This window comes from Botrytis sinoallii, assembly GCF_014898435.1.
Source record: "Botrytis sinoallii strain Bc 23 chromosome Unknown BSIN_034, whole genome shotgun sequence".
NCBI classification, from domain to species: Eukaryota; Fungi; Ascomycota; class Leotiomycetes; order Helotiales; family Sclerotiniaceae; genus Botrytis; species Botrytis sinoallii.
Genome location: NW_024066061.1, coordinates 281223 through 308094, shown reverse-complemented (window position 1 = coordinate 308094; position 26872 = coordinate 281223). Strand labels below are relative to the sequence as shown.

Below are 26872 nucleotides of genomic sequence, written 5' to 3'. Positions count from 1 at the left end.
CAACAACAGCACAATCTCGATATCTGCCCTCCACACTCTAACGACGTCAATCATGTGTAAGTTTCCCCGCGCATCACTCCAAAACTCAAAACTGACTTGTACCTAGCGAACAGCTACGGATACCAAAATAATTATTCAACCACCAGTTACGGCGCACAAGGCGGGGCAGATGGTGGTGGATTTGTTCAAGGAGGATACGGTGGATCGCAGGGAGGAAGCCAAGAAAGTCCTGGAGGATCAAAGGTATGTCTTGCTACTTATGAAGTCATATGAATATGCTAATGAGACATTTAGACATATGGTAAAGATACATTGCGACCAGTAACCATCAAGCAAATCCTCGAGGCCGTGCAACCACATCCCGATGCAGATTTCAAAATCGATGGATCGGAAGTAACTCAAGTAGGTATATTCCTTTCTATTATACTATGCATTGCCACTATCTATCACCAGACAAGCATATTAACTTCTCAACCATTAGCTCTCATTCGTTGGCCAAGTCCACTCCATCTCCACCCAAGCCACAAACAACACCTACAAAGTCGACGACGGCACCGGTCTCATCGAAGTAAAACAATGGATCGACAACGACGCTGCTCCCGAAAACGCAAGAGCTGTGCCGGAAGAAGGAAAATACATACACGTATGGGGAAGACTCAAGTCTTTCCATGACAAACGTCATGTAGGAGCTCATATTATCCGACCCGTTCTCGATATGAACGAAGTGACATTCCATGGATTAGAAGCTACTCTGGCACATTTATATTTCACTCGCGGTCCCATCGATACAGCAGGTGCTATGACAAAGAAAGAGGGAGGTGATGGAATGTTTGTCGATTCGTATGGTGGCAATAACATGGGAGCCGGGGATGCGTCTACAGGTGGTGGTAAAATATTACCTGCGAAGGTATCTCGCAATTCCAGAATTGTTTTCGATCTATTACAGTCAGAGCCCCAGAACAATGAGGGTTTGAATGTAAATATGATTGCGACCAAGCTTGGTATGCCAGTTGCAGATGTCTACAAGTGCGGAGATGAGTTGTTGGCGGAGGGTTGTATCTACACGACGGTTGATGATGAGACGTGGGCTGTGTTAGAGTACTAGAGGATGGGAGATTGTAGCATCAATGGCGTTGTAGGATGGGATTATGGCATCTATGTAAAAGTAATGGCTGCATATGAATGAAGTATGGTTCTATGAGAAGATATACCAAATGAGATTCTTAGATTGCTAGAATTAGGTAAAAAAAAATGATGATATCGTTATATTATCCAATATCGGAATAGATAACAATTAAGACTAACGCTTGCTTGAGTGCTTCAAAAGGCGCGGATTTGTTTATGCATAAGCTTTACCCAAAGATAGACATATCCGATAAACCACAAAATCTTCAAGAGCAATCATGGAAGCTTAAAAGCGTCAATTTGATAAGGAAAATAGATATCAGAAGCAGAACTCAAATCGCAATGACACCACCTACTCAATCATCTCAACATTGACACCCTCCTTTCCCTCGACAGTCTCTCCCACAAATTTCGGTTCCCTGACCATAATCTGCATCTTAACCGGCTTGACCCCTCTTTCCATCACAATATCCTGCTTCCACTCGAAACCCAACTTACGATAGTAGCTCAGATTTTTCTCGGCACTAGACTCCAGATACGTGGGACGGTTTTCACGGTCCGCTCGATCAGTCATATGTTGGATTAATTTCTTCGCGTATCCTTTTCCTCGAGCGCTAGGTTTACTACCGAGATAAACGAGGTAGTAGAAATTGTTATTGCGCTCGCCCATGACGTCGTCGATCGTATGGTGGAGGAGGGGCAGAAATTCACCATAGAAACGTTTGCGGCCTTCCACGGAGAGCCTGAAGTAGAGTTTCCAGAGACCGCTGCGGAAGAAGGTAAGCCAATCGTCCATGTCTTGACCGGGAGGCATCCTATTGGTTTGTTAATTCGTTATTCAGAAAATGTGGATCCCAGTAGACGTACCATAGAGCGACTGCATCGTAGTTTGGACCAATGGTAGTCACTATGCCTTTGTAGCAATGAGCAGCGGTCATGTACTTGATTATATCACAATGAAGTTTCCATTTGTAGTCCTCGGAATAAGAAGTCATGTCATCGGTATCAAGGAAGTATCTTGCTACTTCGTCTGTAGCAAAAGCTTGAGCTAGACACTGAGCCGCTCCCTCGCACTCCGAGATGCTTACTACACGGACCTCCTCCGTTGTAGCCGGGGAAAGGCTGCGCTTCTTCTCAAGAAAAGTCATGGTCGTACCATTATCCTCAATAACATGCGCCATGATTGCGATTTGTCAATGATATATCTTGAGACGTTGGAATAATTCTGCAGATTTAACAAGTTAACATGGTATTTGGAGGCATTTGGGAAGGTCAAGAACGAACAAGAATCCGGTTTATTAGCTGGCCTATTCAAATCGCCTGTATGAACTATCGAGAGCTGAGTTCTCGATACTGTTATGTATCGAGATGGGAAACGAAGACAGTTGAGACTCTGGCGGAAATCAACCGACATCAATGTAGATGTTTATCAAACTCGGGTTACTCTTCAGCGGGAAAAGCAGTATGATTCTTCGAGAATCACGCTTCGTCTACAGTGGGTAGATAGACTTTGGTCGTCGATTGTGTAGCTATGGGAATCGTGAGCCGGACAAGTGTTGACTTTGCTAATTCGATCGATACGAGGTGAATTGAGGAGAAAGAATGGAGTTTATGTTTTCTTGTGTTTCCTTGGGAGGCTTAATGATTTATGTTACAGAGAACTTGTGATTGTGATTGTAATTGTCTGCTGAGATGAATTGAAAAGCAAGGGATTCGGAGAAATGGCGATTGGGTTGAGGTTTATGTAGTCATCACTACGAACTCAAAACGTCAAGGTACTCCTCAACGATAACCATGCCACAATTAAACGCTGCATAAGTCCACTTGTATACTAGCACGAGGCCAGCATAAAGATTGAGGGCAACCAACAGGATTGAGTCTGTGAAATCCCTTGGGGCAAGTGTAGCCTGCCGCATGATTCTTGGGAAATTCCATAAGCTGATTGGATTGATATCAACCCTTCAACAATCAATACATGGATACTCTACTTGTTAAGTTTGACAAGGGACGCCATGTGCGATCATCTGGTCCAAAGGGTCTGTGGCTGGACCTCCCAAATCTGGTTAGATATCGGAGTAATCTTTGAAGGGTGTCGCGCCCCGTCCGCCGACTTTGATACGATCCTACTCCACTCCACTGAAGGGAGATAAGATGAACAGCGTGGCTCGAGCGTGGAACAACGACGAAAATAGGAATTGGGTAAGCGAGATAAAGGAAGGGGTGGATGGATAAGACAGATAGATAGTATTAGATCAAGAAAGTAATCATAAGTTAACAGTAGAGTAAAGATAGAAAAGATATTGGGAACATGCAAAAACAGGACGTTTTGCGTTGCATATTGTCAGACACAGTATGTCCAATTGGAAAGAGACTCGGGATTCGCCCGCGTTGATCGTACTAAATGATATTAATTAGGCGTAATCAAGTGATTCGCTTTTCTGTTGGGTGTAAACTTTAGTATCGCGATAAACCTCAATGCCAATATGCAGTATGCATCATGCATGGTAAAATTCTCAGCTCCTCAATAACTCCTCCATATTCATTCATCTTTGATCCGATTTGCTCCAGCAAAATCGTCCTCACATTCTTCTAATATCTTGCTCATTCATATACTTCTCGAGATCGGTATCCTTGTGCTCCCACCATTCGAAAAGGAGAGAGTTACAGATAAGCTTGAACCAAGGTGTAAACTTCAAAGAGGGATCGTTGAACATAGTCTTGAGTCCATCGGCAGAAACGTACTGAGTATCGCGGACTTCGTTCATGTTTGGCTCGAGGTCGACATCGGCGGTAATAAAGAGGATGTAATCGACTAAAAATATTGTCAATCGTTAGCCATTGTACATCATAAGGAATCATAAAAACAGGTTGACATACTTTCATGCTCTCCCCATTTTCCGTCACTGGGTGCTTTGTAATGGATTCTGGTCAAGAATTTGAAGTCCTCGATGGGTACCTGCGCAGGCTTGATACCAAGTTCGTGCTCAAGCTTTCGTTGTGCTGCTCTCTTAACTCCCATGATAGCTTCAGTCAACTCAGAACCACCTTCACCAGGTATACCAAGGGGATGGGAGCAGCAGGTGTTAGTCCACATATCAGGGAATGTGATCTTTTCGGTCGCACGTTGTTGAAGGAGTAATTCATTCTTGGAGTTGAAAAGAAAGACGGAGAATGCGCGATGAAGGAGGCCTTTGTCAATGTTTGTCATGAGATGACCTAGAGTGATCAGTATATAAGTAGCGGACAAATACTTGTTTCTCTTCTCTTACATATCTTCTTGCTGAAGTTCCCAATAGGCTTATCATTTTCGTCTAGGACAATGCAGACTTCATCCATCAATCTGATCTGCTCTTCATCGTGACCTTCGAGTTCTGCAGAGCTCGTGTCAATGTCAGGGAAAAGTCGAAGAATACTCTGAGCAGTAATAGGCTCAGCCTGTGTAATTGAAGTTGTGGTAGACATGGTGGAAATGGAGGGAGGAGAGTGGTGGTCTTGTGGGATTTTGAAAGTCCTTCCTTGGGATTATATTGTTCAGAAATGGCGGAAATGGCTGAAATGGCTCACAGGATTGACAAGGGGAACAGGGACAAAATGCCTCAAGTAATTAAACTGCCGGCGCTATTCCCGCCTGGATAATTGGCCCTGGCCCAAGCCCAACCTTATAAGGTTAAATTCGGCGGGGAAATTTAGTTTGGTCAATGAAGGCTGTCAATAATAAAGTTTGACACCTCAGGCAATTAGAGGGGCAGAAAAAAAAGTTTGTTTGAATTTTGGTCGGCTCGGGAACCGAGAGAAATTCGAATCTCCAAGTACCTACCTACCTACGAGTACATCGATATCATCTGGGGAACAAGACCTCGTATTCTGTCTCTCAACACAAGTTAGTCAATTCAATTCAACCCAACCCAACCCAATAGCATATCTTATCACCCTGCTCTACATTCGAAATACCAATATGGGAAAAGCTTCTAGAAATAGGACCAAGCATCGCGCTGATCCTACTGCAAAATCCATCAAGCCACCCACTGACCCAGAGCTTGCAGCTATTCGAGAGAGCAAAATTCTACCAGTTCTCCAAGATCTACAAAGTGCAGACCAATTGAAGAGATCAACCGCCGCGACTGCAATTGCGAACCTCGTTGACGATACAAAATGTCGAAAGTTATTTTTGCGAGAGCAGATTGTTCGAATTCTGCTCGAACAAACCCTCACAGACTCGAGCATGGAGACTAGAATCGCAGGATGGGGAATCATGAGAAATCTAGCCTTAGAAGAGGAAGCGGACTTTTGTGTGCATTTATATAGACAGGATATTCTAACTGCAATTGAGGGAGCTGTCAAATCTGTAAGCAGTCACAGCAATCCCATTCTCTCATCACTACTCTAACAAAAGTAGATTATCGAAACGATCGATTCAAAAGACACTCCGCTCTCGAAAATACCACAATCTCAACAGGACCTCTTGTGGAGTCTTACAAGTTCTGTAATAACACTGTTAACCTCCCTGTCTGAAGCCGAGATTGAGATTGTCGAAGCCATATCAAAACTATCTACAATTATCAACTTTTTGTTTGGATTGTTGTCGCTCGAAGCAACTCCATTGGAGATCAATAATGAAGTACTGTCATGTTTAGCAGCTTTAACAGAAGACAATAAGACCTTGGTCGAATTCATTACAGAGCAGAAGGATTGGTTCAAACTACTGATGCAATTGAAGAATTCCGGTGGATTCAAAGGCGTTGCTACTTGTGGAGTACTTCATAACATCTTTACAGCAATGAATTGGGTCGATGACAATGCTCCCATGGATGGCGCCTCGGATGCTATTCTTCTCCCGACTTTGATCGAGTCAATGCAACAAGCACAACAGACAAATGCTGCCAATGGTACAAACGGCCACACGACAAATTCTAGCCCCGAACGAGTCTTGCAAATGGCCTTGGAAATTACTGCATCGATTGCAACTAGCCTTCAAGAAGCTCTTGAACTTGGAAACGGAAAGGAGGAAGTGTTTGAAGGATTTGGAGATGACGAGGAAGTGGATGAAGACCAGATGGTTGACGGTGATGCAGATTTGTCGGAAGGTGAAGAAAGTGACTTGAGTGACGGAGAGAACGAAATGACACAGGAGGATATCGAGGCCGACATGGATATGGTCCTGGGAGATGACCCAGAAGATGAGGAGACGTCTAATGATCAAGATACACTCCATCAACTTGTTCAGGTCGCTTGTCCTGCCGTTATAGCTCTTACACAACTATCCGAGGACTCAAAAATGGAGGGTGATGATGTACAAACTCCTGCTCTGGCAGCTCTAAACAACATCGCATGGACCGTCTCCTCCATTGACTTTTCCAAGAGCCATCTTGGTAGCTTGCAAAAGTCATGGGCTGGCCTTGCCCAGCGTATATGGGACGAGGTCGTGTGTCGTGTACTTGCATCCAACACGGCAAACGTTGAACTGGCCGCCTCTATTACAAGTATTGCCTGGGCTGTTTGTAAGAGTGTTCAGGGACGTGTTCAAATACGAGCAGATGAGCACAGAAAGTTTATGGCTCTCTACCATGCTTCGAAGGGCTTCGAAACCCCAAGTGACTCCAAGGCTTCTAAGAAAGACGCAGAAAATCTTGATGATTCAGCTTTTCAGTCTTTGGGGGTCAAATGTATTGGCGTGTTAGGTAGTCTTGCCCTCGAGCCCACACCTATCGAACTTAATCGAGAAATTGGCATTTTCCTAGTCACTCTCATTGCAGGCGTTCCCGAAACCCCTGCGGCTCATGCGGTGGAAGCCTTGAACGAGATTTTCGATATTTATGCCGACAAAAGTTATTCATTTGACCAGTCAGTTTTCTGGGAAAGTGGATTCGACAAACACTTGGAGGAAAGTTTGCCTAAGTGCAAGAAGATGGCTAAATCAATTGACAAGAGAAAGTCACCAGAGCTTCGTTCGAGGATTGATGAAGCAGTATTGAATCTAGCGAGGTTCTTGAAGTACAAGAGAACAGAAACGTCGAGCTAGGGTGTAGATGACGGGATATAAAAACCAGGATAGTCAAGCTACGACATAAAGAATATTTCTCTATATGCTAGATTAATCTCACAATGATACCACAATGATACCACAAGTCCTTTCAATTTGTTCGCTCAGTGAGACAGGGTTTTAAAACAACAATCTATGGTTTTGCTTATTTATTCAAATATCGAGGCTTGATCAAGATTTTGACGTCAACAATAAAGAATTATTATGGAGACAAATTAGGCGCAGGGCTTACTCGTCCAGCATCATCAAGGCGGGCTGTGCATGGAAGCTTTAGAATGGCCCTACCCGTTTCCCGTTTCACTTCAACAAACTTCCGACTTCCCCGTTTCTGCAACTCTGCATTGAACCAACATATCCATGGAAACTCATGGGCATCGGCGCATAACATCATTTTCGTAGATTGTTTTGTCAACAATGCTAATTGTCGAAATAGGAATATCGCCATTACATGGTGCGCATCAGTGCGCCCCAGACTGCGGCTCAGCCAATCCCATCTCACCCCTGTCTGAATGGGGGCCAAAGTTGAAGAAAGGACATCATTACGGCCGCCATAATCATCAACCCTCATGCAAATTTTCAACAAGCCACTGTCAGCCTCGCGAAGGAGAGCTCCCCTTGTGCAATGTTCGGCTTGATATATGATCAGCCACTTTTAGTTGTTCCGTGTAAGATGTGCTTGACACTCCGTGGCTTGATACAGTATGTTTGCTCCAACTTCTCAGCCTCGGTGGCAAATGTTCGAAGAAATGAATCTGTGATGAAGTTGGATGTGATGAAATTGGGAAAAGAAGCAAAGCAGCGGTTTTAAGCATACAGTGTGTAGGCCGGAGCGAGCCTAACGCGATCCCTGTCCGGCTGGACTGAACACATTGTGAAGGCACAAGTACCAGCATGAACATGCAAAAACGTCCCAGTGTATCGGTAATGGAGGCGTTGTATTGTCGATGGTAAGGCAATGCTGTGTAATGAGCCATTTTTCCAACCGGTTCTCTCCTTCTGTCTGCAGAAATACTGTGGGGAGAATTCATGCATATGATATGTAATATGTGAACGAATTTAAGAACTTTGTATAAGTAAGATCGTCATCTCGCCTATCGGGACTCTGCTTTCATTTGCTTGTACTTCTTAGTCTTGTTCTAGCTGGGTTAAGCATCTGAGCTACTTGGATGCGTATACATGCGTTTACGAAGCGGATTGGATAAGTCTAGCGAGCGAGATAGTCGGGGTCAGCCTGCTCAAGCCGCAATTGTCGGTATGGAGGAACATCATTTTACAGATTCTGGCTCAACTGGCGCAGATGTTGGTTCGTCAAGGCGAGTTCTTCTACTTTTCTTTTATGCTCTAGTTGCTTGCGAAAATGATGAATTAGGCTAACCGCGTGCTGTGAAGTAGTGGATCGCCATCTGAACCCGACACTCAGAACTGTGATACTTCCAATAGACAGCAGGCACAAGGCACAATCTTTTCTATTCAACATGAGGAATATCAAGAGATTCCAATGGCATCATCACATTATGCTCAAAGACCTTGCTCAGCACCACCATCATTTTATGACCCAACTCTCTATCCCGAACCCTCCATTCCTGTATTATATCCTACTACATCTGCATCATACTTACAGCCTTCTACAACCACAACTGCCTCTCAACTTCAACCTCAACTTCAACTTCAACATCACTATCCACCCTATATGCCATCTCACATAAATGCACCTCAGCCTGAGTCTATCTACACCTCCGCACCTTCATACCCCCACCCACCACCACCACCAGCTCCTACACCACCACCGCCTCCCCCACACTCTCGTCATTTTGACCCCTCTCAACATTATCCCCAAGCTCATCTACCATACCACCAAGCCCAAAACCAATACCACACCCCTCTCACCCAACCTCAACCTCAAACACCCCACCTCCCATCCATCAGACCAAACTTTTCTCCTCTTCCCACTTCCCAAACTCAACTCCAGACTCACCAACCACATTACCAATCCCAAGAAAGTCCCTGGTCTCCACTTTCTGCGCATGAATCCCGCAAACGCCGCGCTTCAGATGCGTTGAGTAGTGCCGGATTGGGCGTCGCTGACGCAGATGTGGATTGGGGCTATAAGGATAAGATGGGTCGGGAGCTTGATTCTCTAGAGATGGAAAGTAGAAGTATGAGGAGAAGAGATGAACGGGGTGAAGGTAGCGAGAGGGGAAATGTACCAGGAAGTAGCAGAAGAAGTAGAAGAAGATTGAATGATGAAGATGTAGGGAATGGAAGTTCGGGACGAAGACAAAGAGGAAGAGATGAAGATGAAGATGAAGATGAGAATGAAGTTGGGTACGAAGCAAGAATGGCGCGAGGGGAAGGGGATGAAAGTGATCGAGGAAATGGGCACGCGTATTCTTGAGAATGGAAGCTCCCGACAAGTTCAATTTGGATGGATGACTACATCTACACGATTTTTCTATTGTCTATTTGGATACGATATTTCTCTCTCTCATTTTCGAGCATTGGTTTCTCATTTCATTATCGTTTGCAATCTTCTATCTCATAATTTCTTTGGATATTTATAGAGGTTCAGCAGTACTCATGTTTCACAAGAAGGATTTGAAGGATTTGGCAATTTTTGTGTAGTTTTCCTACAGAGTCAATGTGTTTGTTATGCGAAATTTCGAGTTTTTTCTTGATCGAGTTATTATTTTGTATTGGTAGATGTTCAGAGAATAGGAAAATCGATATTTAACATTAGGATTGAATGAATTGGTCAATGTATACATATATTGATGTGGATTAGATGCTAAGTGTGTTTTGTATATTCCCCAAAAGTAGAGGATATTTGACACAAATTTCGACATGGCAAGAAATGATCCTTTGATCTGGAAATGTGATCAGAGAAGATAGAGATCTAATGCCACTTGCAATCTTGTATGTAGCCATACTATACGAAAGCGAGACCGACTACCAGCCATGTAAACTATGAAAACTCGTATAGTACAAAGTTATTATGAATTGCTTACTATATGTATGTATTGCACCTTCCCGCCTACTGGCTGCATGACGCCCCAATGGGTCGCAGTTTGTATGACCATAAGCTTTGAATAAGAATAAGCATCTTGTTCCTTCTGCAGTCACTTGATGCGCGACCAAGTTCTCACCCTCATCCACATTTTTTACATTGGCACAAAAGTCGCAGTAAATGATACAAACGGGGCGGAGAACACCCATTTATATTTCTCTAAACAATACACTGCATACGCTATATTACTAATATTTACCCTTCTTTGATGGTCTAGCATTCTTTGCTTTCCTCCTCTCCTGTAACTTTCTATCCTTTCGAATATCCTCCGTACTCTTAATCTCCGACTTTCCACTACCATCTTTGAATGAGCCAACTCTCTTTTCCTTTGCCTCAGCAACTCTCTTCTTCCTGACATGGTAATCATCACGATATTTATCAGCTTCCTTTGGTGCTCTCTCTTGCTTGTGCTTGTATCTTGTACCGAAGCCTCGTCCAACTCCACCAGCACTGGCAGGGCCCTCGCGTTCTGCTTCACCTGTTCGAGGCATACGATCGACCTTGTGTGCTTTACGCCATCTATCGAATCGACCACTTTGGAAACTAGCTGCAATCTTTTGACCACTCTCTCCACGAATGTATTTGGTTCCTTTAGATCCATCCTCATCGTTGGCTCGAGCGACATATTTACTATTCTTTTTATCCCATCTCATTCCCTTTGCTCTAGCGGGCTCGGCAAAGGATTTCGCCCCGTCATCATTAGTGAGGTCCATAGTAACTCCTCTAGCTGCCTCGACGAAATTTGAGTTTTGAGATGCTGTGTTGTATGAACCAGAATGAACACCATATCCACGTTCTTCTGCAGTATTGATAGTTTTTGGCGTATATGACATGAAATTTTCGGAGTCTTTCCAAGATAGCGTTCGTCCTTTGCCTTTTTGTGATGCTTTCGAGAAGGTAACTTCAAGCTCATTTTCCGATGCCTCGGCCATATCGTCATCTCCTCCAGTGACTGTGACCTCAAGATCATCATCATCACCATCGTCGCCATCTACCTCCATAGGCGTATCGTTATCTAATTCTTCTGCTGCTGCTGCTGCCTTTTCATCCTCCTCCTTCTGTCGTCTTGGAATGATTTTCTCCCTTCGGTGTCGCATGATTTCAGCAGCCTCGCTGTGAGCAGCTTTACCCTTCTGCCCGATCTCAAAGACAGTTTCATTGGGTCGGAATCCACTGATCTTTGCAAGCATATCCAATCGAGCTTGTTCGGCACCATTTGTCACATCCTTGAAGAGTGGGTGTAGTTCCATCCACCCTTTTGATGCTACTACTTCTTTGGCTCTCTTTGCACTCTCACTTGATGCCGAGTTACGGGTCTTAACGTAGAGCTTTTCTCCCTTAGCTGATACATTTCGCAACGCGGTAAGATCGTCGTCATCATAGAGAAGTTTCGTGATCCATTCCGACTTGCTTTCTATCTCATTTCTCTGCAGAGCACCAACAATTACATCTTCAGCGTAGTTTGGTGAGTCGCCACATTCACGTCCAAGAAGTAATCTCCTTCCTAGAAATAGCTGTAGATCGAGAAGATATGGCGCATCAGTATCTCTAACCAAACTGTAACTCCAACCCCGTTGACCAGCTCTTGCAGTACGACCGACCCGATGAACAAAAACCTTTGGTTGTGGTGGAAAGTCATAATTAATGACATTTGCTAGGACAGGAATATCAATACCTCTAGCTGCGACATCAGTAACTACTAATATATTTGATTTCCCAGTACGGAAATCCTCAACCTGGATATTTCTAGCGGTTTGATCGAGTGAACCATAGGCATGAGAAACAGCGAATCCAGACATACGAAGTAGAGAAGCGAGATAGTCGACATGATGCTTCGTAGCTGCGAATATGATTGTTGAATGCTCCGTGGGCTTTAGTTTCCTACTTGGGCCATCGGGACCTCTCTTGCGCTTCTTATCAAACCTGTCTGTTGCATTTAGTGCATTCTCGGGTAGACCTGTGGGCATTTTGACCAAATCTTGGAGGATGTGCAATAGAGCACCTTCTTTTTCAGCACCTTTAACACTGAAAAATGCACTCTGGAGATCCGGGGAAACTTTGCTCTCTGCATCGAGACGAACCAAACTTGGCTCTTGAAGACCAGCTCTGGCAAATTCCACCAGTGACTTTGGTAAGGTTGCAGAGAACAATAAAGTTTGCCTTGAAATTGGCAAGGCGTGAAGAATTTCTCCCAATTGAGCAGCGAAACCCATTTCGAACAGACGATCGGCTTCATCAAAAACAACATATTTCATCGACGATAAATCCAAAGACATTTCAACCTTCAGATGTAAAAATCGACCAGGCGTAGCAATAACAATATCAGGATTTCCGGCCATAAATCCGAATTGTTCTTCGAGACTGTCACCTCCAACAAGTAGTACACATTTAAGGTCAGTTCCTCGTCCAAATTCCTTAACAACTTTCAATGTTTGTAAGGCCAATTCTCGAGATGGAGACATAATTAAGGCTCTTGCACCAACACGCACACTGTGAGCTCTCAACTTTTCAATCATTGGAATGACGAAGGCAGCAGTTTTTCCGGAACCAGTTCTAGCCATACCAACAACATCTTGATTATCGAGGACTAAGGGTATCGTTTTTCGTTGAATAGGTGTAGGTACATTGAATCCTTTTCTACTAATTGCCTTTAACAAATGAGAATTCAATCCTTGGTTGAAAATTAGTACATTTGCGCAAAATACAAGGAGAGGAATTTCATACCCATTGCTTGAAATCCACCGCCCTTCTTGACACTCTGCCCTTTCAAATTTGAATTCTTTCGGTTGGCAGCTGATTGCTGTGCCGATATAAAAGCTCCATCGCCATCTCCATCACTCTCAAGTCCCAGATCCAGTATACCATTAGCATCCAGAGGCTCTACATTTTTAGTAGTTGTATTTCCGAAATTATCGTCATCTCCGTCTATATCGTCATTGAAGAGAGATTTTGTGATATCAAAATCATTCTCCGAAAGCGCGGGGGATGCTGCACGACGAGGCATTTTGAGAGTCGTATTTTTCCACAGCGCGCGCAAATAGCAGCATCAAAGCATTGAAGATATCCAAAATCTTATCAGTTCAACTTTTTTTCTGATATGGCCCGTGCATGATTTCACCGCCTTCGTTAGCGCAAAACCTTAAATTTTGGAGGCAGATTGGAAAAATATATTCGAAATATTTTGGACCTTGAGCGATCAATTGATATTGTACATAATATTTGAGAATCATGGCACCACCAGCTTCCGGGCGCAAGTCCAAGAATGTTAGCAAGGGTAAAAATGATGCGAAAACTTTGAAAAGGAAAAGAGATATAGAAGATCATGAAAAGCTTCAGAAATCAGTGGATGAGCTTGTAAGTGCAGCAATACCTTCCTTATCGACATTTACTGACTCTCTCAGGATGCGAAAGCAGAAATCAAAAACTTCTCTGAACTTCCCCTGTCTGAACCTACATCATCTGGACTCGAAGCATCTCATTTCAAAACTTTGACGGACGTTCAATCGAAAGCTGTTCCTCTTGCGCTCAAGGGAAAAGATATTCTGGGCGCTGCGAAAACTGGTAGTGGAAAGACTCTTGCATTTTTAGTACCGGTATTGGAGAACCTTTACAGACAGAAATGGACAGAACTAGATGGCCTCGGTGCTCTCATTATATCTCCAACTCGTGAATTGGCCATACAAATCTTCGAGGTTTTGCGAAAAATCGGACGATACCACACCTTCTCGGCAGGATTGATCATTGGAGGTCGGAGTCTGCAAGAGGAGAGGGACCGTTTAGGGAGGATGAATATACTTGTGTGTACACCTGGGCGCATGCTACAACATATGGACCAAACGGCTGCATTCGATGTTGATAATCTACAAATGTTGGTCCTAGATGAGGCGGATCGAATCATGGATATGGGATTTCAAACATCTGTTGACGCTATACTGGAACATTTACCGAAACAACGGCAGACGATGCTATTTAGTGCCACACAAACGAAGAAAGTCTCAGATCTAGCAAGATTGAGTTTGAAGGAACCCGAATATGTCGCAGTACATGAAGCAGCATCCTCAGCCACCCCCACTACATTACAACAACATTACTGCGTGGTGCCTTTACCCTGCAAAGCTCAAACACGCTATTTGGCTTCATTAGAGCTAACCTAAAGGCTAAAATAATAGTATTTATGTCTTCAGGCAAGCAAGTGCGTTTTGTCTACGAAAGTCTAAGACATTTACAACCTGGTATTCCATTGCTTCATCTCCACGGTAGGCAAAAGCAAACCGCAAGGCTTGACATAACTTCAAAGTTCTCTTCATCGAAAAACTCATGTATATTTGCGACAGATGTTGTTGCAAGAGGTCTTGACTTTCCTGCCGTCGATTGGGTGATTCAATTAGATTGCCCCGAGGATGCTGATACCTATATTCACAGAGTTGGTCGAACTGCACGTTATGGAAAAGTAGGCCGGGCAGTCATCTTTCTGGATCCATCTGAGGAAGACGGCATGCTGAAACGATTGGAACATAAGAAAGTGCCGATACAAAAGATTAATATTCGACCGAACAAGACGCAAGACATCAAAAATCAATTACAGAATATGTGTTTCCAGGACCCTGAGTTGAAATACCTAGGTCAGAAAGCATTTGTCAGTTATGCCAAATCCATCTTCTTACAAAAAGACAAGGAGATTTTCAACATCAATCAGGTTGATTTGGAGGGCTTTGCTTCGAGTATGGGTCTTCCCGGTGCGCCAAAGATTAAATTTCAGAAAGGAAACGATGCAAAGAATGTCAAAAATGCTCCAAGAGGTGCTATTGAGTCTAGCGATGACGACAGCGAAACCGAGAAGAAACCTAAAAAGAAAGAAGAAGTCCGAACGAAATACGATAGAATGTTTGAGCGTCGTAACCAGGATGTTTTGTCTGGTCATTACTCCAAGATGATCGCAGATGATACCCCTGTGAAGGATGTAGATGGTACCGCGGACGCTGATGAGGATAATGACTTCTTGTCAGTCAAGAGAGTAATACCTGTGGGTAATAACGATAGTTCCGACGACGATGATGATGATGATGTTGCTGCGACTGTGCCACTAGGAAAGGTTATCGAGGGTATTAGCAAGGATCCTATTGTGATAGACTCGAAACGAAAAGAGAAACTTCTGAAATCTAAGAAGAAGCTTCTTAAGCTCAAAGATAGAGGAACCAAATTGGTATTCGATGAAGAAGGTAATCCTCATCAAGTATACGAATTGGAAGATGAAGAAGATTTCCGCGCAAGAGGTCCAGCTGAGGAGCAACGAGCTAAGTTCTTGGAAGAAGAAGCCGAAAGAGTTCGTCAAGCAGATCTTCTTGATAAACAAACTGCAAAGGACAAGAAGCGAGAAAAGCGTGAGAAACGTAAAGCGAGAGAAGCCGCATTGGAGGATGACGATGAGGCACCTGAATTGGTTGGTGCTGGAGATGATGAAGATCCTATGGCTCTTCTTAGATCTTTGCCTCTACCGGAAGACGAAGAGGATGAAGATAGTACGGCAAGACCTGCAAAGAGACCTAAGAAATGGTTTGAGGATGATTCAGATGATGAGAGAAAGGTTGCTAAGAGAAAGAGTCGTGTTATTGAAGCTGCCGATGAACCTGAGACACTGGAAGATTTGGAGGCTTTGGCTGCTGGTCTTCTTAACTAATTTTGGCATTGGGAATAGGAGTAACATAAAATGTAAAAATAGCGTTGATGATCAGATCAGAATTGAATCTTTATATACCCTTTTTGAATTTCTTGCCCAATTGTTTGTTCTGGAGTCAAATATTTACATGTTCATTTCATGATATTGCAAATCAAGACCCCTAATCCATAACCCATCTCACCGAATCTTGGCTAAAACTACCCCTCCAACCTAACCCCCACATTCCAACAAGTAATCACAGCTCATGCTACCACGATTGGTCCGTCGGCCCATGTGAAGCTTACCTCACATTTTTATGGAGCCCCGAAGCCAATTCGACTCGGAGGTAATCCGATGGCGCGCGACCCTCCCACCCTCAAGTTGTACAGAACTTCTTTTTCTTTCTTTCTTGCTTTGCTTTTAATTATTTTTTATGCCAGAGAGAGTTCTTGATTGAGAGATAGATGGGTTACTAAAGGATAGATAATGATATGAGAGGATTACGCGATATGCAGGACAGAGATGAGAATCATATTGAAATGCAATGGCAGGCTGCTTGCGCTGAGAAAGGGGACCCGGATACGGATGCAAATGCTGCGAATTTTGGAGTGCGAGAAAGGGAGGATGGGGTTGGGGATATAGATCAAGTGGGCAATCTGCTAGAGAGATGCGATGAGGTGGCGGGGAAAGTAAATGGGTTTCTGGAAGAACAGTTGGGAGAGGACGAGGAGGTATTGAGGGGGGTGCAGGAACAGACGAGGATTGCGCTGGGAGTTATTAGGGAGTGTTTGGAGAGATATAGGTATGTTTCTGTGAGGGGATTCTGCGATTGTGTGCGAGGGATGGAATGGAGTATTAAGTACCTATGGAAACTATGCTAACATGTGAGAATCCTCATAGTCTAGAAGAAATATCATTTTCCTACAACGGCGGAAAAGATTGTCTCGTTCTACTGATTCTCCTCCTCGCCGCGCTCTCCAATCACCAATCCTCTTTTTCATCCTCATCCTCATCCTCATCCTCGAAACCCAAACCGAAACCCCTCCCCCTCGCTCTCCCTTCCGTTTACATCCTCTCCCCGCATCCCTTCCCCGAAGTCGACACCTTTGTCGCCTCGTCTTCCGCACACTACCATCTACAACTCTCGCGCTATGCGTCGCCGATGAAAGAAGCATTCACGCAATACTTACACGATCACCCGGTTGTGAAGGCGATTTTGGTGGGCACCAGAAGGACAGATCCGCATGGTGCGGATTTGACGCATTTTGATTTGACGGATGGGGGATGGCCGCGGTTTATGAGGGTGCATCCGGTGATTGATTGGCATTATCGGGAGATATGGGGGGTGAGTTATGATTATTATTATTATTAGTGCTTGGGGGTTCCCTGCTTCTTGCTCAAGTCACTTTCTTTTCCCTCTTCTTTTAATCTCTTCCGAGGAGCTTATTCTCAGATCTGGAACTTTGGAAGTCTACCAAGCAGCAACTACTCATAACGAAATACTAACACAAACCCCCTACAGTTCATCCGCCACCTCAAGATCCCCTACTGTCCGCTCTACGATCAAGGCTACACCTCATTAGGAGGCACAACCGATACGCATCCGAATCCCGTACTAGTTGCCGAGGATAGCAAGGGCGAAGGAGAAGGAGAAATAAAATTTCGACCCGCGTATGAATTGGTGGAGGATGAGGAGGAGAGATTGGGGAGAGATTATTAGGGGAGGAGGATGTGAAAAGCCAGAAGCGAAAAGCGAAAAAGGCATAGGAAGAAGAGTCATTGGGGGGTAGAGGGAATACTTAAATACTACATAGAGAGGAAATATATGGGATGCGGGAAAGAGAGAGAGAGAAAGAAAGAAAGAAGAGGAATGATGATGCATATGCATGATACCACTAAAGACGAGAAACGTCTTCACTTCATGAAGAAGATTCAAGAGAATACAGAATACAGATATATTGAACAGGATGGCATAATGTACAGTATAGTATAGAGCAATGAATCTTTACATATTTTATGTATAATTGATTAGTTGATTTTTGGATGTAGGGATATGAATATGGATGTGGATGTGAATATGAATGTAGATATAGATACAGATATAGATACAGATATAGATATACATTGTTTGGGAAGTCATGTATACCTAGTCTCTCCTCCTTTTTCCTTTTCTTTTTTCCTCTTTACTTTCTTTACTTCCCGAGGTCTCGAGGTCTCGAAAGATGGATGGATTCTCAGATGAGTTTTATCACAAAGTATTACCTATGGTGAGATTCTACACTTGTACACATACACATTACATTACATCACATTACATCGCAAATCACATCGCAAATCACATCACATCACACCACACAACCAAAAACCACCGCCAAAAATTCCAAAAAAATACACAATTTCCATCTTCATTACCTAACCAAACCCGAGTTACAACTGTCTGCATACCAAACACACAAACACACAAACACACAAACAGACAGACAGACAGACAGACAGGTACGAAGTTCCATTTAATAGTAAGTACAGTGTGTGCACACCCTAAATCAAGGGGTATGTATGTATGTATGGATGGATGGATCCTCATACGCCAATCTCCATCCCAAAGTGTCCAAGATGCCACTCCATGTCCGTACAATCCAGCTTTGTTCATAATATAAGTGATTGCGCGGAACGTAAGATTTTCCTTCCCAGTCCAGTGTCATCCCACCCATTCCATCCATTCCCATTTTACACCATACCATACCATATACACCCCTTCCCAAGTTAAGGTAAAGCCCTCGCCAAACAAAAGCAAATCAAAATTCGATTAAGGGAAGAAAAAAAAACGCCCGATGAATTTATGCATCCTCCACCTCAATCTTCACTAATCCCCGCGTAAATAGTATTTTCATTTGGTCTCACATCTCCATGTAACCTAAGTCTATAAAGACAAGTATAAGGCACCTTACCATCGCCATGATTCCCCTTACTTCTGATCAAGAATTTATTACTAGCAGAAGTATCGTTCTTGATGTTATCATCCGATTCGGTGACAAAATCCCTAAGATCTACTTGTAGCGAAAAAGCTTGAGTGCTTGCACCATAAGCATCATATGTCCAATCGCCCAGCTTTACCCAGCCAGATTCAAGATCATCGTAATTTGCTTCCGGGAAGACATCATCAGAGCGTACTTTGATTTTTGTGAAAGTAGGGGTATGAGGGATATAGGCGAGAAGTTCCATGTGGCTTGGTGCCGAGAGGGGTGAGAGACCTGAATTGGCGTAACCGGTTTGAGGGAAGTGTTCCACAACGACTTGGTCAGGCCAGATATGATTAGCCGTTACGACACCAAGTGTAGGGCCGTTACCATTTTGTTGTGGTGAGCACCAACAATCGCCAATTTCATCCCACGCGGTAAGAGCTGCATCGGCGGAATTGGGGAGGGGGATGGGTTGATTGAAGATCAAGGCAATACTTCTGTGAACAAATCCAAAATCCATATGTGGAAAACGGTAAGAAGGCGAGGTGAGACGAGGAATGACAGCAGAATGGGATCGTTTGGCGAAATGGTCCATACGTCGAAGGGGTCGATCACCCCTTTGGTTGACATTTGCGTCTGACATAGCTTCGATTTGAGCTGTGCTAATTCTAGTAGCAATTGCTCTTACTTGCTCAACGGTGAGAGCATTCTTCCCAAGCTTTGTGACCTTGTCTTCCAAATCTGTGATGTATTTTTGAAGCTCCAACTTAACCTCTGCTGCCTTATCTTTCCATTCGTTCTTGATCAATTCGATGACACCATCTCTCGAGGCAATCTTACCATCTTTGATAAGTTGTTGTATTCGAGTTTGATGACGACCGTCAAATTCAGAGCCAGCCCAGCCCTGAATCTTAACTCTATTACTTTCAAGCCATCGATCAAATTGCTTGGTATTGAAGCCTTCAGTACTGCGAGTATCAGATGGAGAGGGAGAAATTGAAGGACCATCGGGAGAACCATCATGAGAACCATCAGAAGAACCATCGGGAGTAACATAGACAGGCTCCGGAATGAGAGTTGGATCACTTCGAATCTTGTCTCGCATAGCTTGCCAAAGTTTTGCAGGAAGAGCTGGTTTTCCAGCATGGTCCTTTTCAAGAACAAGGAAATCCGGAAGCAGTTTCTGGATTTCTTCCAGAGCATTTTTGTCGATTGAAGAACGATGCTTGAGGAACGTTATATCAGCTTCCGCAGCATCCAAACGGCGGTAAACTTCCTTCAGGTCCTCTGGGGCGAATATTCTAGTGGGATGTTTAATTTGTGATGGGATGAACTGTCCAATGTTCGACGACATATCGGTGCCATACCAACGAAGGCTAGGCTCGCCACTATTCAAAAAGATAGTCCATGCAATGAAGGCAATGAGGCCAAGAAGAAATATCGGTATTAAAGACTTGGTAATATCGCCAAAAAGATTTAAGAGGCCCTTTGTAAGCCTTGCAAAACTGTGGATAGTCAGTTTGATTCCAGAAATAGCAATATCAAATTTACTCACAACCTGAATGGCCATCTTAAACCTTGTCCGACATCAACAACAATTCCATCCCTAAGCTCTAATATTGGCCCAGTACGAGCACCACCTCGCATGTATTGTTGTTCTTCCATGATATCTCGTAATGCAGTACGACGGTTTAGCTCGTCTTCATCCAAGGGGGTCGAGATATGAAAATCGTAGTCTTGCTGTTGGTATGAATCAGACATAATGCTAGCATTGTCGTACAATTGGCTTTCATTCTGGAAATTTCGATTGGCACTTGGAGGAAGTCGTCGTTTAACAGGTCCAGTCCTCGAGCGCATAGAAGGAATGTGAGCAGGAGCATGAGGAACTGGTTTGGCAGGACGAGCATCAACTTGTAAAATTAGCCAAAACCCCGATTATAAACAATAGAATTTGGCAGACTTACCATCAGGAATTGGCTCCTCGGGGGAATTTGCTCTAGGTTTGGTTCCCTTGCTAGAAGATTCTGGCTCTAAGAGACCTTCAATGACAGAAGAGATATCGTTGGCCAATGGGGCCGCTCTTGGACCATAATTTGGGAGTGCGAGTGTATTTGTACCGTACGCAGTACTTGTAGAAGCTGCCACGGGAGGGGGACCAGCGCCGCGTTCAGAACCAATGACTGAGCCAGCCGATTTCCTAGGACGTCCTCTACCTGGTGTTCGAGATGCTGGTATATCTTCAGGACCAACAGCATTAGATCCGGAAACACTAGTAGCAGTGCGGCTACCAGCTCGAGTAGTGCGTCTTGTAGACATTATTTGCTAATTTGTTGTAAACTTGCTATCTTAGCAGCGATATTGTGAGACGATTGAGAGTATTTGAGGAACTCGAGATTGAAATTGATGTCTGCAGATGTATGAGTTAGTAAGAATTGATCAAATTTTCGAGCGACAAGGTCAATACAAGTAGCCCAATCCAATACACGCAGCTGTTGTATCTGGAAGAGATGAGAGGGAACGGCAAAGTGCCTACCTTTAAAGCTGGCGTGATGCGCAATATGCACTGCAAATATTCTCGTCTTGCGGGTTCTAGAAGAAAGCAAGAAGCAAAGAGCAAGGAGATATACTGAGAGAAGACTTTGGATGTACTGTTGCTTCTTGATCCTGCAAGCCCGTAGCTCCTGTGAAGCTATTCGGATAAACCTCGAGAATAAGAACAATGAAAGCGCAGATTCACTTTTTCGCACAAAACACGGTGGTATTTCCTTCGTCTACGCGTCTCAGTAAGAAGCAAGATCAATAAAGTGTCTCGTGAAGCATTTGAATCGCATGCGCAGTAATTATTATGGTTGATTGTATTCTTTGGCGCGTGTTGACATATTGGAGTTCACGATATCGCGGAACACATTGGACGACACAATAGCATCAAAGGCCATTTAAGTTAATGATGCAAACGGAGTTTCTCGCTAGGAAATTGAATAAGGCCTTTTTTTCTTGATCGAGTACAAAGTAATGATTGAATTCAGTCAATTAAAATGAAATATTTAAAATACAAAGGATGTTTTTTCTTTGATTATTTGTGTTTTCTTTTCCCCATTCCTCGGTGTTGATTCTTTGTTCTATGAAGATTATGGAACAAAGCAAAGCAAAGCAGACCGATCAGTCAGTGAGTTAGCCAAATCTGCAAGCTTAATGCCTCGTTACTTCAGACGGTTGGACAGCCACGTGACCATGACGCTGGGATTAATTGAGTCTGCAGTATCAGATCAGATCAACCACAATTACTTCATCCAAGTGCTCATACGCAACCTTGGAGTACCTGCAAGCTTGTACAGCAAGTCGATATGCGGTGTTAAGTTCTATTGGGATTATTCCATCATTGATATTCATTAATTACAAAATATGGATACTGAATAATAGGGAATTCGATTTTGTAGCTAACCTTAAGGTTATAAGCCAACTCATTCTATGTAAGAGCTTGCCCAGGTTTAACAGATGCAAATAAGTACTCTCATTTATTACCATGTTAATTAAAATCAGCAATGTTTATATGAATCTTCAATTACTACTACGAATATAACACGATAAGAGTCGGAAATTCATTGCATTTTCATTAATAGATAGGTATATCAACAAGATTGCATGTCAGGAATCGTTGAGCTAGTGCAACTACACAGAAGCCAAAAGACAGACTATTTACTGCTGCTACCAGAATTATATCATAAGATTCTCACCATGACATCTGTAGTTCATGACCGATGAATCATTACCCCTAACACATCCTCTCCGCTTTCTTCCAACTTCATAGACAAACAGTAACCTACTTATTATTCCAATATGAATCCGGGCCAAAAATTCTCATTTCCGTCTTCTTCCCAATCTCAAATGCCTTCTTCGCAGCCCTCGTAGCATTCTCCCTCCACTCCTCAATGAACTTCCTCGCCCTCTCTCTATCCTCCCCAAAAAGAATCTCCTGCTCCTCCACCACCTCCGGCGCATCCCACCTTCTCAATCCCAGCAGCGCATCCGACAATGCCCCCAACGAATCCAATCTCACACACCCCGGAAATCTATACGGAATACGCGAATTGAAAATCGGTTTCCCGCTCTGTGTCGCTTTAGGTGGCATACACGCTACTCGCGCCAACGTAACATCTTGCACTGTCCCCGCCCCATAATCCGTATTCGGAAGCGTCATGTGGTCTTCCGCAACGCGGGACATCCAGGGGAGAATGGTGCGGCGTTTGGGCACACCAGGATAGCGGGGTTGAGCACCGTGGGGGATTTGGGGCATGGTAAAGCGCGCTTCGCCGTGGAGACAGGGTACCGTTTCCCAGTTGAGTCGCGGGGTCGATATAGTTGGGATGCGTGTCACAGCACCGCTTTTTCTGTACTCTTCAGGTATTCCTGCCCACCAATTTGCGAGAACCCCGGGTTTGTGAAAGCCAGGAACGATCTTAGTACTGTTTTGAGGAGCTTCGTCATCGAGACTAACGGAGCCTTGGACTTGAGCATTTATGTTAAATTCCCCCTTCAAAAGCTTGCTCACATTTTGATCAATATGTTCAAAACCACCTGTTGTAGGATGATCTTCATCAAACTCGGAGTATTTCGCATAACTAGGGTATGACAATAAGCTCGTCCAATGATCCGGTCTTAAGGCTGTATAAGTCGCGTAATGTAATGGATCTTGTGATACTAGCTGCTGTGCTATAGAATGAAAAGCTGTTGGGAGCCAGCCTTTGTTTTCATTTCCATGAAAATCTTGTCGAGCGTGATGTTTATACATCTCCAGATCTTCATCTACAATGCGAGCTACTTCTCCATCATTTGCCACCCACCACCATTTGAATATTGGGATATTCACAGATCCCTTCTCATCCCAGGTGCAAATAGCAGCATCAGAATCCCAACTGTCTTCTCTTGTAACATCCGACGATAATAAAAATGAAAGCGTCCTTTTCAGAAAATCATTGTCGAAAAGTCGTTCTTGGATGGTCCTGGGAGGCCAGCTTGCATGCTTAGCAAATTTATAATGTCCCAAAGCATCACACTCTTGGTGTACTCTATGTAAATCTGAAAACCAACCACTCGCCTCGCCGATCTTGAGTGCCTTTACAGCTTCTTCACCGTTGAGACGTGCCGTATTTAAAGCTTTCATTCTATCGTTCAACTCGGCCTGTTTACAGTATTTGACTTTGAGGCCAGACAGAACAGCTATTTTCCGTTGATGCCTTGAACAAACTCGCGTCAGGTTTCTAATGGTAACATTGAGCATAATCATAACATCGTTGAGAACGTTTTGTGGCATACGGCGCCATTTATGCGTCCGGTATAACGTATCAATCTTTTGACGAAAAGATACTGTGCATTGACAGGAAGTGAGCTGGTGAGCTGTATCGGAAAAGTTTGATACCACAGACTCATCCGAGTCAGTATCAATAGAAGGTGAAAGCTCATTCGCTTCCGCGTCAAATCTAGTGTTTCTTGATAATTCTCGAGAGAGTCATTGAGTCTGGTGTCAATGCTGATAGGCTCAGTTCCGTTCATCCCTCGAATATGGAATAGCTCTGATGCACCTTCAATATGTGGTGTGTTTGGTTGTAAATATAAACCATTTCCCTCTAACAGAGTTGTACCATCAAGAATATTGGCAGAGATATTCATTGATTCATCTTGAAAGTGGGTTTCAATCATATCGCCATATAACCCTGTTGATAGATTCCTGCTCAATTGTAGATTTTCATACATTGATTTAGGATGTCTCCGGGCCTCTTCAATGTTTATCGCCCTCTCACAATCTGATCCTTGCAGTCGCTTTCCATTCCTTGATCCCTTTTTAGATGTTAAAAGGCGTTGAATCAAAGCATCATTTAATCTATCTATAGCATCCGGGTAATTTGGAAACTTCCTTGCTACTCTTGCCAAATGAAAAAGAAAATTGCTCGTTGTGATGAATCCTCCACCCAAGAGCATACTCCTTCATACTTCGACCATCTAGCTTTTATATAATTAATTCTTTCTAAGCGACGCTTGCGAATCCGAGGTATGTTTTGCTCTATCCCTAGGCGAATGTATAGAAGTTGATTGTCGAGAGTCTCTTCAGTGTATTTATCCTTCCACCAAGCTGGGTTGCTTTTGAGAATTTTAAAGACAGTATTCATATATTCAAATATATCATCTTTGTTGGCATCTAATGCCTCAAGCGTTTCAAAGCAATAAGTGGTTTTCTCTTCATTACTTCTCATGTGAGCTATCGATTCAAGAAATTTTCTTAAATCTACCACCCCTGAAACACGCTCTTTTTGACTTGAAAGAATGGGTTGTGCTTGGGAGGATGCATCTACCGCGTTGACATTTTGATTTGAGCATTGCATCTTGAGGTTTAGAGGCAAACTTTGACACACGTTGGGATAATTTGTCAAGGGCCAATGTAAATATATGAGAAGGCAACGATTGCAATCCGAATGCGGCAAAAGCGAAAAAAAAAACATAATCAAAAGCAACTACTGCAAAATAAACAGCTTAGCTGTCGTCAACATTTGCTTGGGTTCTTTGATCAAGCTTGTAGACAAAGAATTAGCATTTTGAATGTTCAGTTGGGGACTCGATCCCTCCCCAAAGGGTAATTGACTTGTACTATCATTCAGATACAAAGGTCTAGAGAACATACATCAAAACATTCAAAGGAAAAGTCAAAGGATGTGGTTGAGTGAAAAAATGACGCAGCAACTGGTGAAGCTACAACAAAGGATCACAAAGGAATCTTAGCAAGAGTCTTTGTGCTATCGATCAAGGACAGAAAAATGAAAGAGTTGAAGAAGATACTGGTATAGCTTGATACAAAGAGTGATGAGTCGAGAATATGTAGATTGCGACGGTAGAATAGAAGATCTGAGAAGAATATGTTGTATGATGGAATGGAAGAAGACCGTATGAAATCGAATACTTGATTGACTCTACTGCGAGGTATTCATTATCTGCAAGACACCTCCTAGAACTTTCATAGGTGAAGTCTTTTATGATATTTGTACTACATAACTTGTATAGTTTCTTTTTCATCATCACATATCAATAAACATCAGCGTCTCGATATTTTCAATGTGATGAAATTAAAGTGACGCTCCGCTGGCTCTCCGAGGGCCACTGCCGTGGAGGCAGAATAGAATAGATGGAATTATGTAAGCGCTACTTCATGCATGTGATTCCATGTCACCAGCCACCAGCCACAGAGCCACAGTCTTCTATTATAGATAACCTTAGCCCCAATCAAAATGAAATGACGAACTTCAAGGTTCAGAGAACAAGCCAGAAGATCAACAGTAGTGGGCTCATCTCATTTCTCCATTGTTCCACCCTTACTCCATACAATTGGCGTACGCTGGTTTCATACAAAGTCGAGATCAAAGTTCAAAACACTTCAATAACGTCAGCCAATTTGGAATCATTAGTTCCAAACTTCAGATGGAAGATTTTCTTTCTTCTCTTCCATAAATAGATCTTGATCTAAATATCCATATACCGTTCCTCACATCTCCCTCCTTCCACTATTGTCCTCCCTCAGACGACAATTAAGGATCCAGTATATGGCTAGTCCTGCTACTAGGTATCACCCGTTGACGGCAACACTATCCCCGCGGGTCCTCTTTAGCTAGTGATTACTCGTATGAATGACTCAATTAATAGCGGCGTTCTCGTAAGGTCTTCTGCTACGACGCCTTTCATTCGAGCGGATAAAGGAAATTTAAATCGGTGGCGGCGGTATGAGGAGTGGAAACATACCTGGTATTTGGAGTATAGTTGGAGTAATTCTAACCACATGCTATGCTGATACTCCGTGGAATAACATGCCTTGGAATTGCTCTGAGACGGGTGGCTAGTTGTTGCTACTGTTATTGCTACTGATACCGTGAGTGTTACTCACATGTGACTGTTACTGTGAGTATTCCTGTTACTCAATCCCAATATAATTTCATGCATCCATCCTTTCCCTCCCTCAGTTCTATCCTGTCTCTATCCGCAAATTA

The 26872-nt window shown here is 43.4% G+C and overlaps 10 protein-coding genes across 10 annotated transcripts; 5 read left to right on the top strand and 5 right to left on the bottom strand.

Annotated features, from left to right (window-relative positions):
* Window positions 1-52: 52 nt before the first annotated feature.
* Window positions 53-1105, top strand: EAF02_011680 (uncharacterized protein; the record flags this gene model as incomplete). The annotated part of the gene is made up of 4 exons (XM_038907727.1): window positions 53-56; window positions 107-243; window positions 295-402; window positions 482-1105. The coding sequence occupies 4 exons, from the start codon at window positions 53-55 to the stop codon at window positions 1103-1105; spliced, it is 873 nt and encodes a 290-aa protein (XP_038752544.1).
* A 372-nt stretch (window positions 1106-1477) lies between these two features.
* On the bottom strand, window positions 1478-2306 carry EAF02_011679 (uncharacterized protein; the record flags this gene model as incomplete). The annotated part of the gene is made up of 2 exons (XM_038907726.1): window positions 1478-1940; window positions 1993-2306. 2 exons carry the CDS (start codon window positions 2304-2306, stop codon window positions 1478-1480), a joined length of 777 nt encoding a protein of 258 aa, XP_038752543.1.
* Window positions 2307-3704: 1398 nt separating this feature from the next.
* EAF02_011678 (uncharacterized protein) lies at window positions 3705-4587 on the bottom strand (the record flags this gene model as incomplete). The annotated part of the gene is made up of 3 exons (XM_038907725.1): window positions 3705-3937; window positions 4003-4341; window positions 4395-4587. The coding sequence occupies 3 exons, from the start codon at window positions 4585-4587 to the stop codon at window positions 3705-3707; spliced, it is 765 nt and encodes a 254-aa protein (XP_038752542.1).
* A 493-nt stretch (window positions 4588-5080) lies between these two features.
* EAF02_011677 (uncharacterized protein) lies at window positions 5081-7256 on the top strand (the record flags this gene model as incomplete). Its single annotated transcript, XM_038907724.1, has 2 exons — window positions 5081-5470; window positions 5522-7256. 2 exons carry the CDS (start codon window positions 5081-5083, stop codon window positions 7142-7144), a joined length of 2013 nt encoding a protein of 670 aa, XP_038752541.1. The 3' UTR covers window positions 7145-7256.
* A 1085-nt stretch (window positions 7257-8341) lies between these two features.
* On the top strand, window positions 8342-9560 carry EAF02_011676 (uncharacterized protein; the record flags this gene model as incomplete). The annotated part of the gene is made up of 2 exons (XM_038907723.1): window positions 8342-8478; window positions 8558-9560. The coding sequence occupies 2 exons, from the start codon at window positions 8342-8344 to the stop codon at window positions 9558-9560; spliced, it is 1140 nt and encodes a 379-aa protein (XP_038752540.1).
* An 857-nt stretch (window positions 9561-10417) lies between these two features.
* EAF02_011675 (uncharacterized protein) lies at window positions 10418-13233 on the bottom strand (the record flags this gene model as incomplete). Its single annotated transcript, XM_038907722.1, has 2 exons — window positions 10418-12900; window positions 12954-13233. 2 exons carry the CDS (start codon window positions 13231-13233, stop codon window positions 10418-10420), a joined length of 2763 nt encoding a protein of 920 aa, XP_038752539.1.
* A 207-nt stretch (window positions 13234-13440) lies between these two features.
* EAF02_011674 (uncharacterized protein) lies at window positions 13441-15906 on the top strand (the record flags this gene model as incomplete). Its single annotated transcript, XM_038907721.1, has 3 exons — window positions 13441-13583; window positions 13631-14326; window positions 14386-15906. Exons 1-3 carry the CDS (start codon window positions 13458-13460, stop codon window positions 15904-15906), a joined length of 2343 nt encoding a protein of 780 aa, XP_038752538.1. The 5' UTR covers window positions 13441-13457.
* Window positions 15907-16275: 369 nt separating this feature from the next.
* Window positions 16276-17904, top strand: EAF02_011673 (uncharacterized protein). The gene is made up of 3 exons (XM_038907720.1): window positions 16276-16687; window positions 16786-17230; window positions 17408-17904. Exons 1-3 carry the CDS (start codon window positions 16377-16379, stop codon window positions 17603-17605), a joined length of 954 nt encoding a protein of 317 aa, XP_038752537.1. The 5' UTR covers window positions 16276-16376; the 3' UTR covers window positions 17606-17904.
* Window positions 17905-18325: 421 nt separating this feature from the next.
* On the bottom strand, window positions 18326-21900 carry EAF02_011672 (uncharacterized protein). Its single transcript, XM_038907719.1, has 4 exons — window positions 21379-21900; window positions 20810-21252; window positions 20401-20755; window positions 18326-20350 (listed from the first exon to the last, which is right to left on the bottom strand). Exons 2-4 carry the CDS (start codon window positions 21159-21161, stop codon window positions 18739-18741), a joined length of 2319 nt encoding a protein of 772 aa, XP_038752536.1. The 5' UTR covers window positions 21162-21252; window positions 21379-21900; the 3' UTR covers window positions 18326-18738.
* Window positions 21901-22665: 765 nt separating this feature from the next.
* EAF02_011671 (uncharacterized protein) lies at window positions 22666-25222 on the bottom strand (the record flags this gene model as incomplete). The annotated part of the gene is made up of 3 exons (XM_038907718.1): window positions 22666-24209; window positions 24269-24680; window positions 24824-25222. The coding sequence occupies 3 exons, from the start codon at window positions 25220-25222 to the stop codon at window positions 22666-22668; spliced, it is 2355 nt and encodes a 784-aa protein (XP_038752535.1).
* Between the last annotated feature and the right edge of the window lie 1650 nt (window positions 25223-26872).

Coding starts and splice junctions, on each gene's coding strand:
- EAF02_011673 (XM_038907720.1), top strand. CDS start 16,377: ATGAGAGGATTACGCGATATGCAGGACAGAGATGAGAATCATATTGAA. Junction 16,688..16,785: donor GAGTGTTTGGAGAGATATAG/GTATGTTTCTGT, acceptor GAATCCTCATAG/TCTAGAAGAAATATCATTTT. Junction 17,231..17,407: donor ATTATCGGGAGATATGGGGG/GTGAGTTATGAT, acceptor AACCCCCTACAG/TTCATCCGCCACCTCAAGAT.
- EAF02_011672 (XM_038907719.1), bottom strand. CDS start 21,161: ATGTCTACAAGACGCACTACTCGAGCTGGTAGCCGCACTGCTACTAGT. Junction 20,756..20,809: donor CGAGGAGCCAATTCCTGATG/GTAAGTCTGCCA, acceptor TAATTTTACAAG/TTGATGCTCGTCCTGCCAAA. Junction 20,351..20,400: donor TTAAGATGGCCATTCAGGTT/GTGAGTAAATTT, acceptor GACTATCCACAG/TTTTGCAAGGCTTACAAAGG.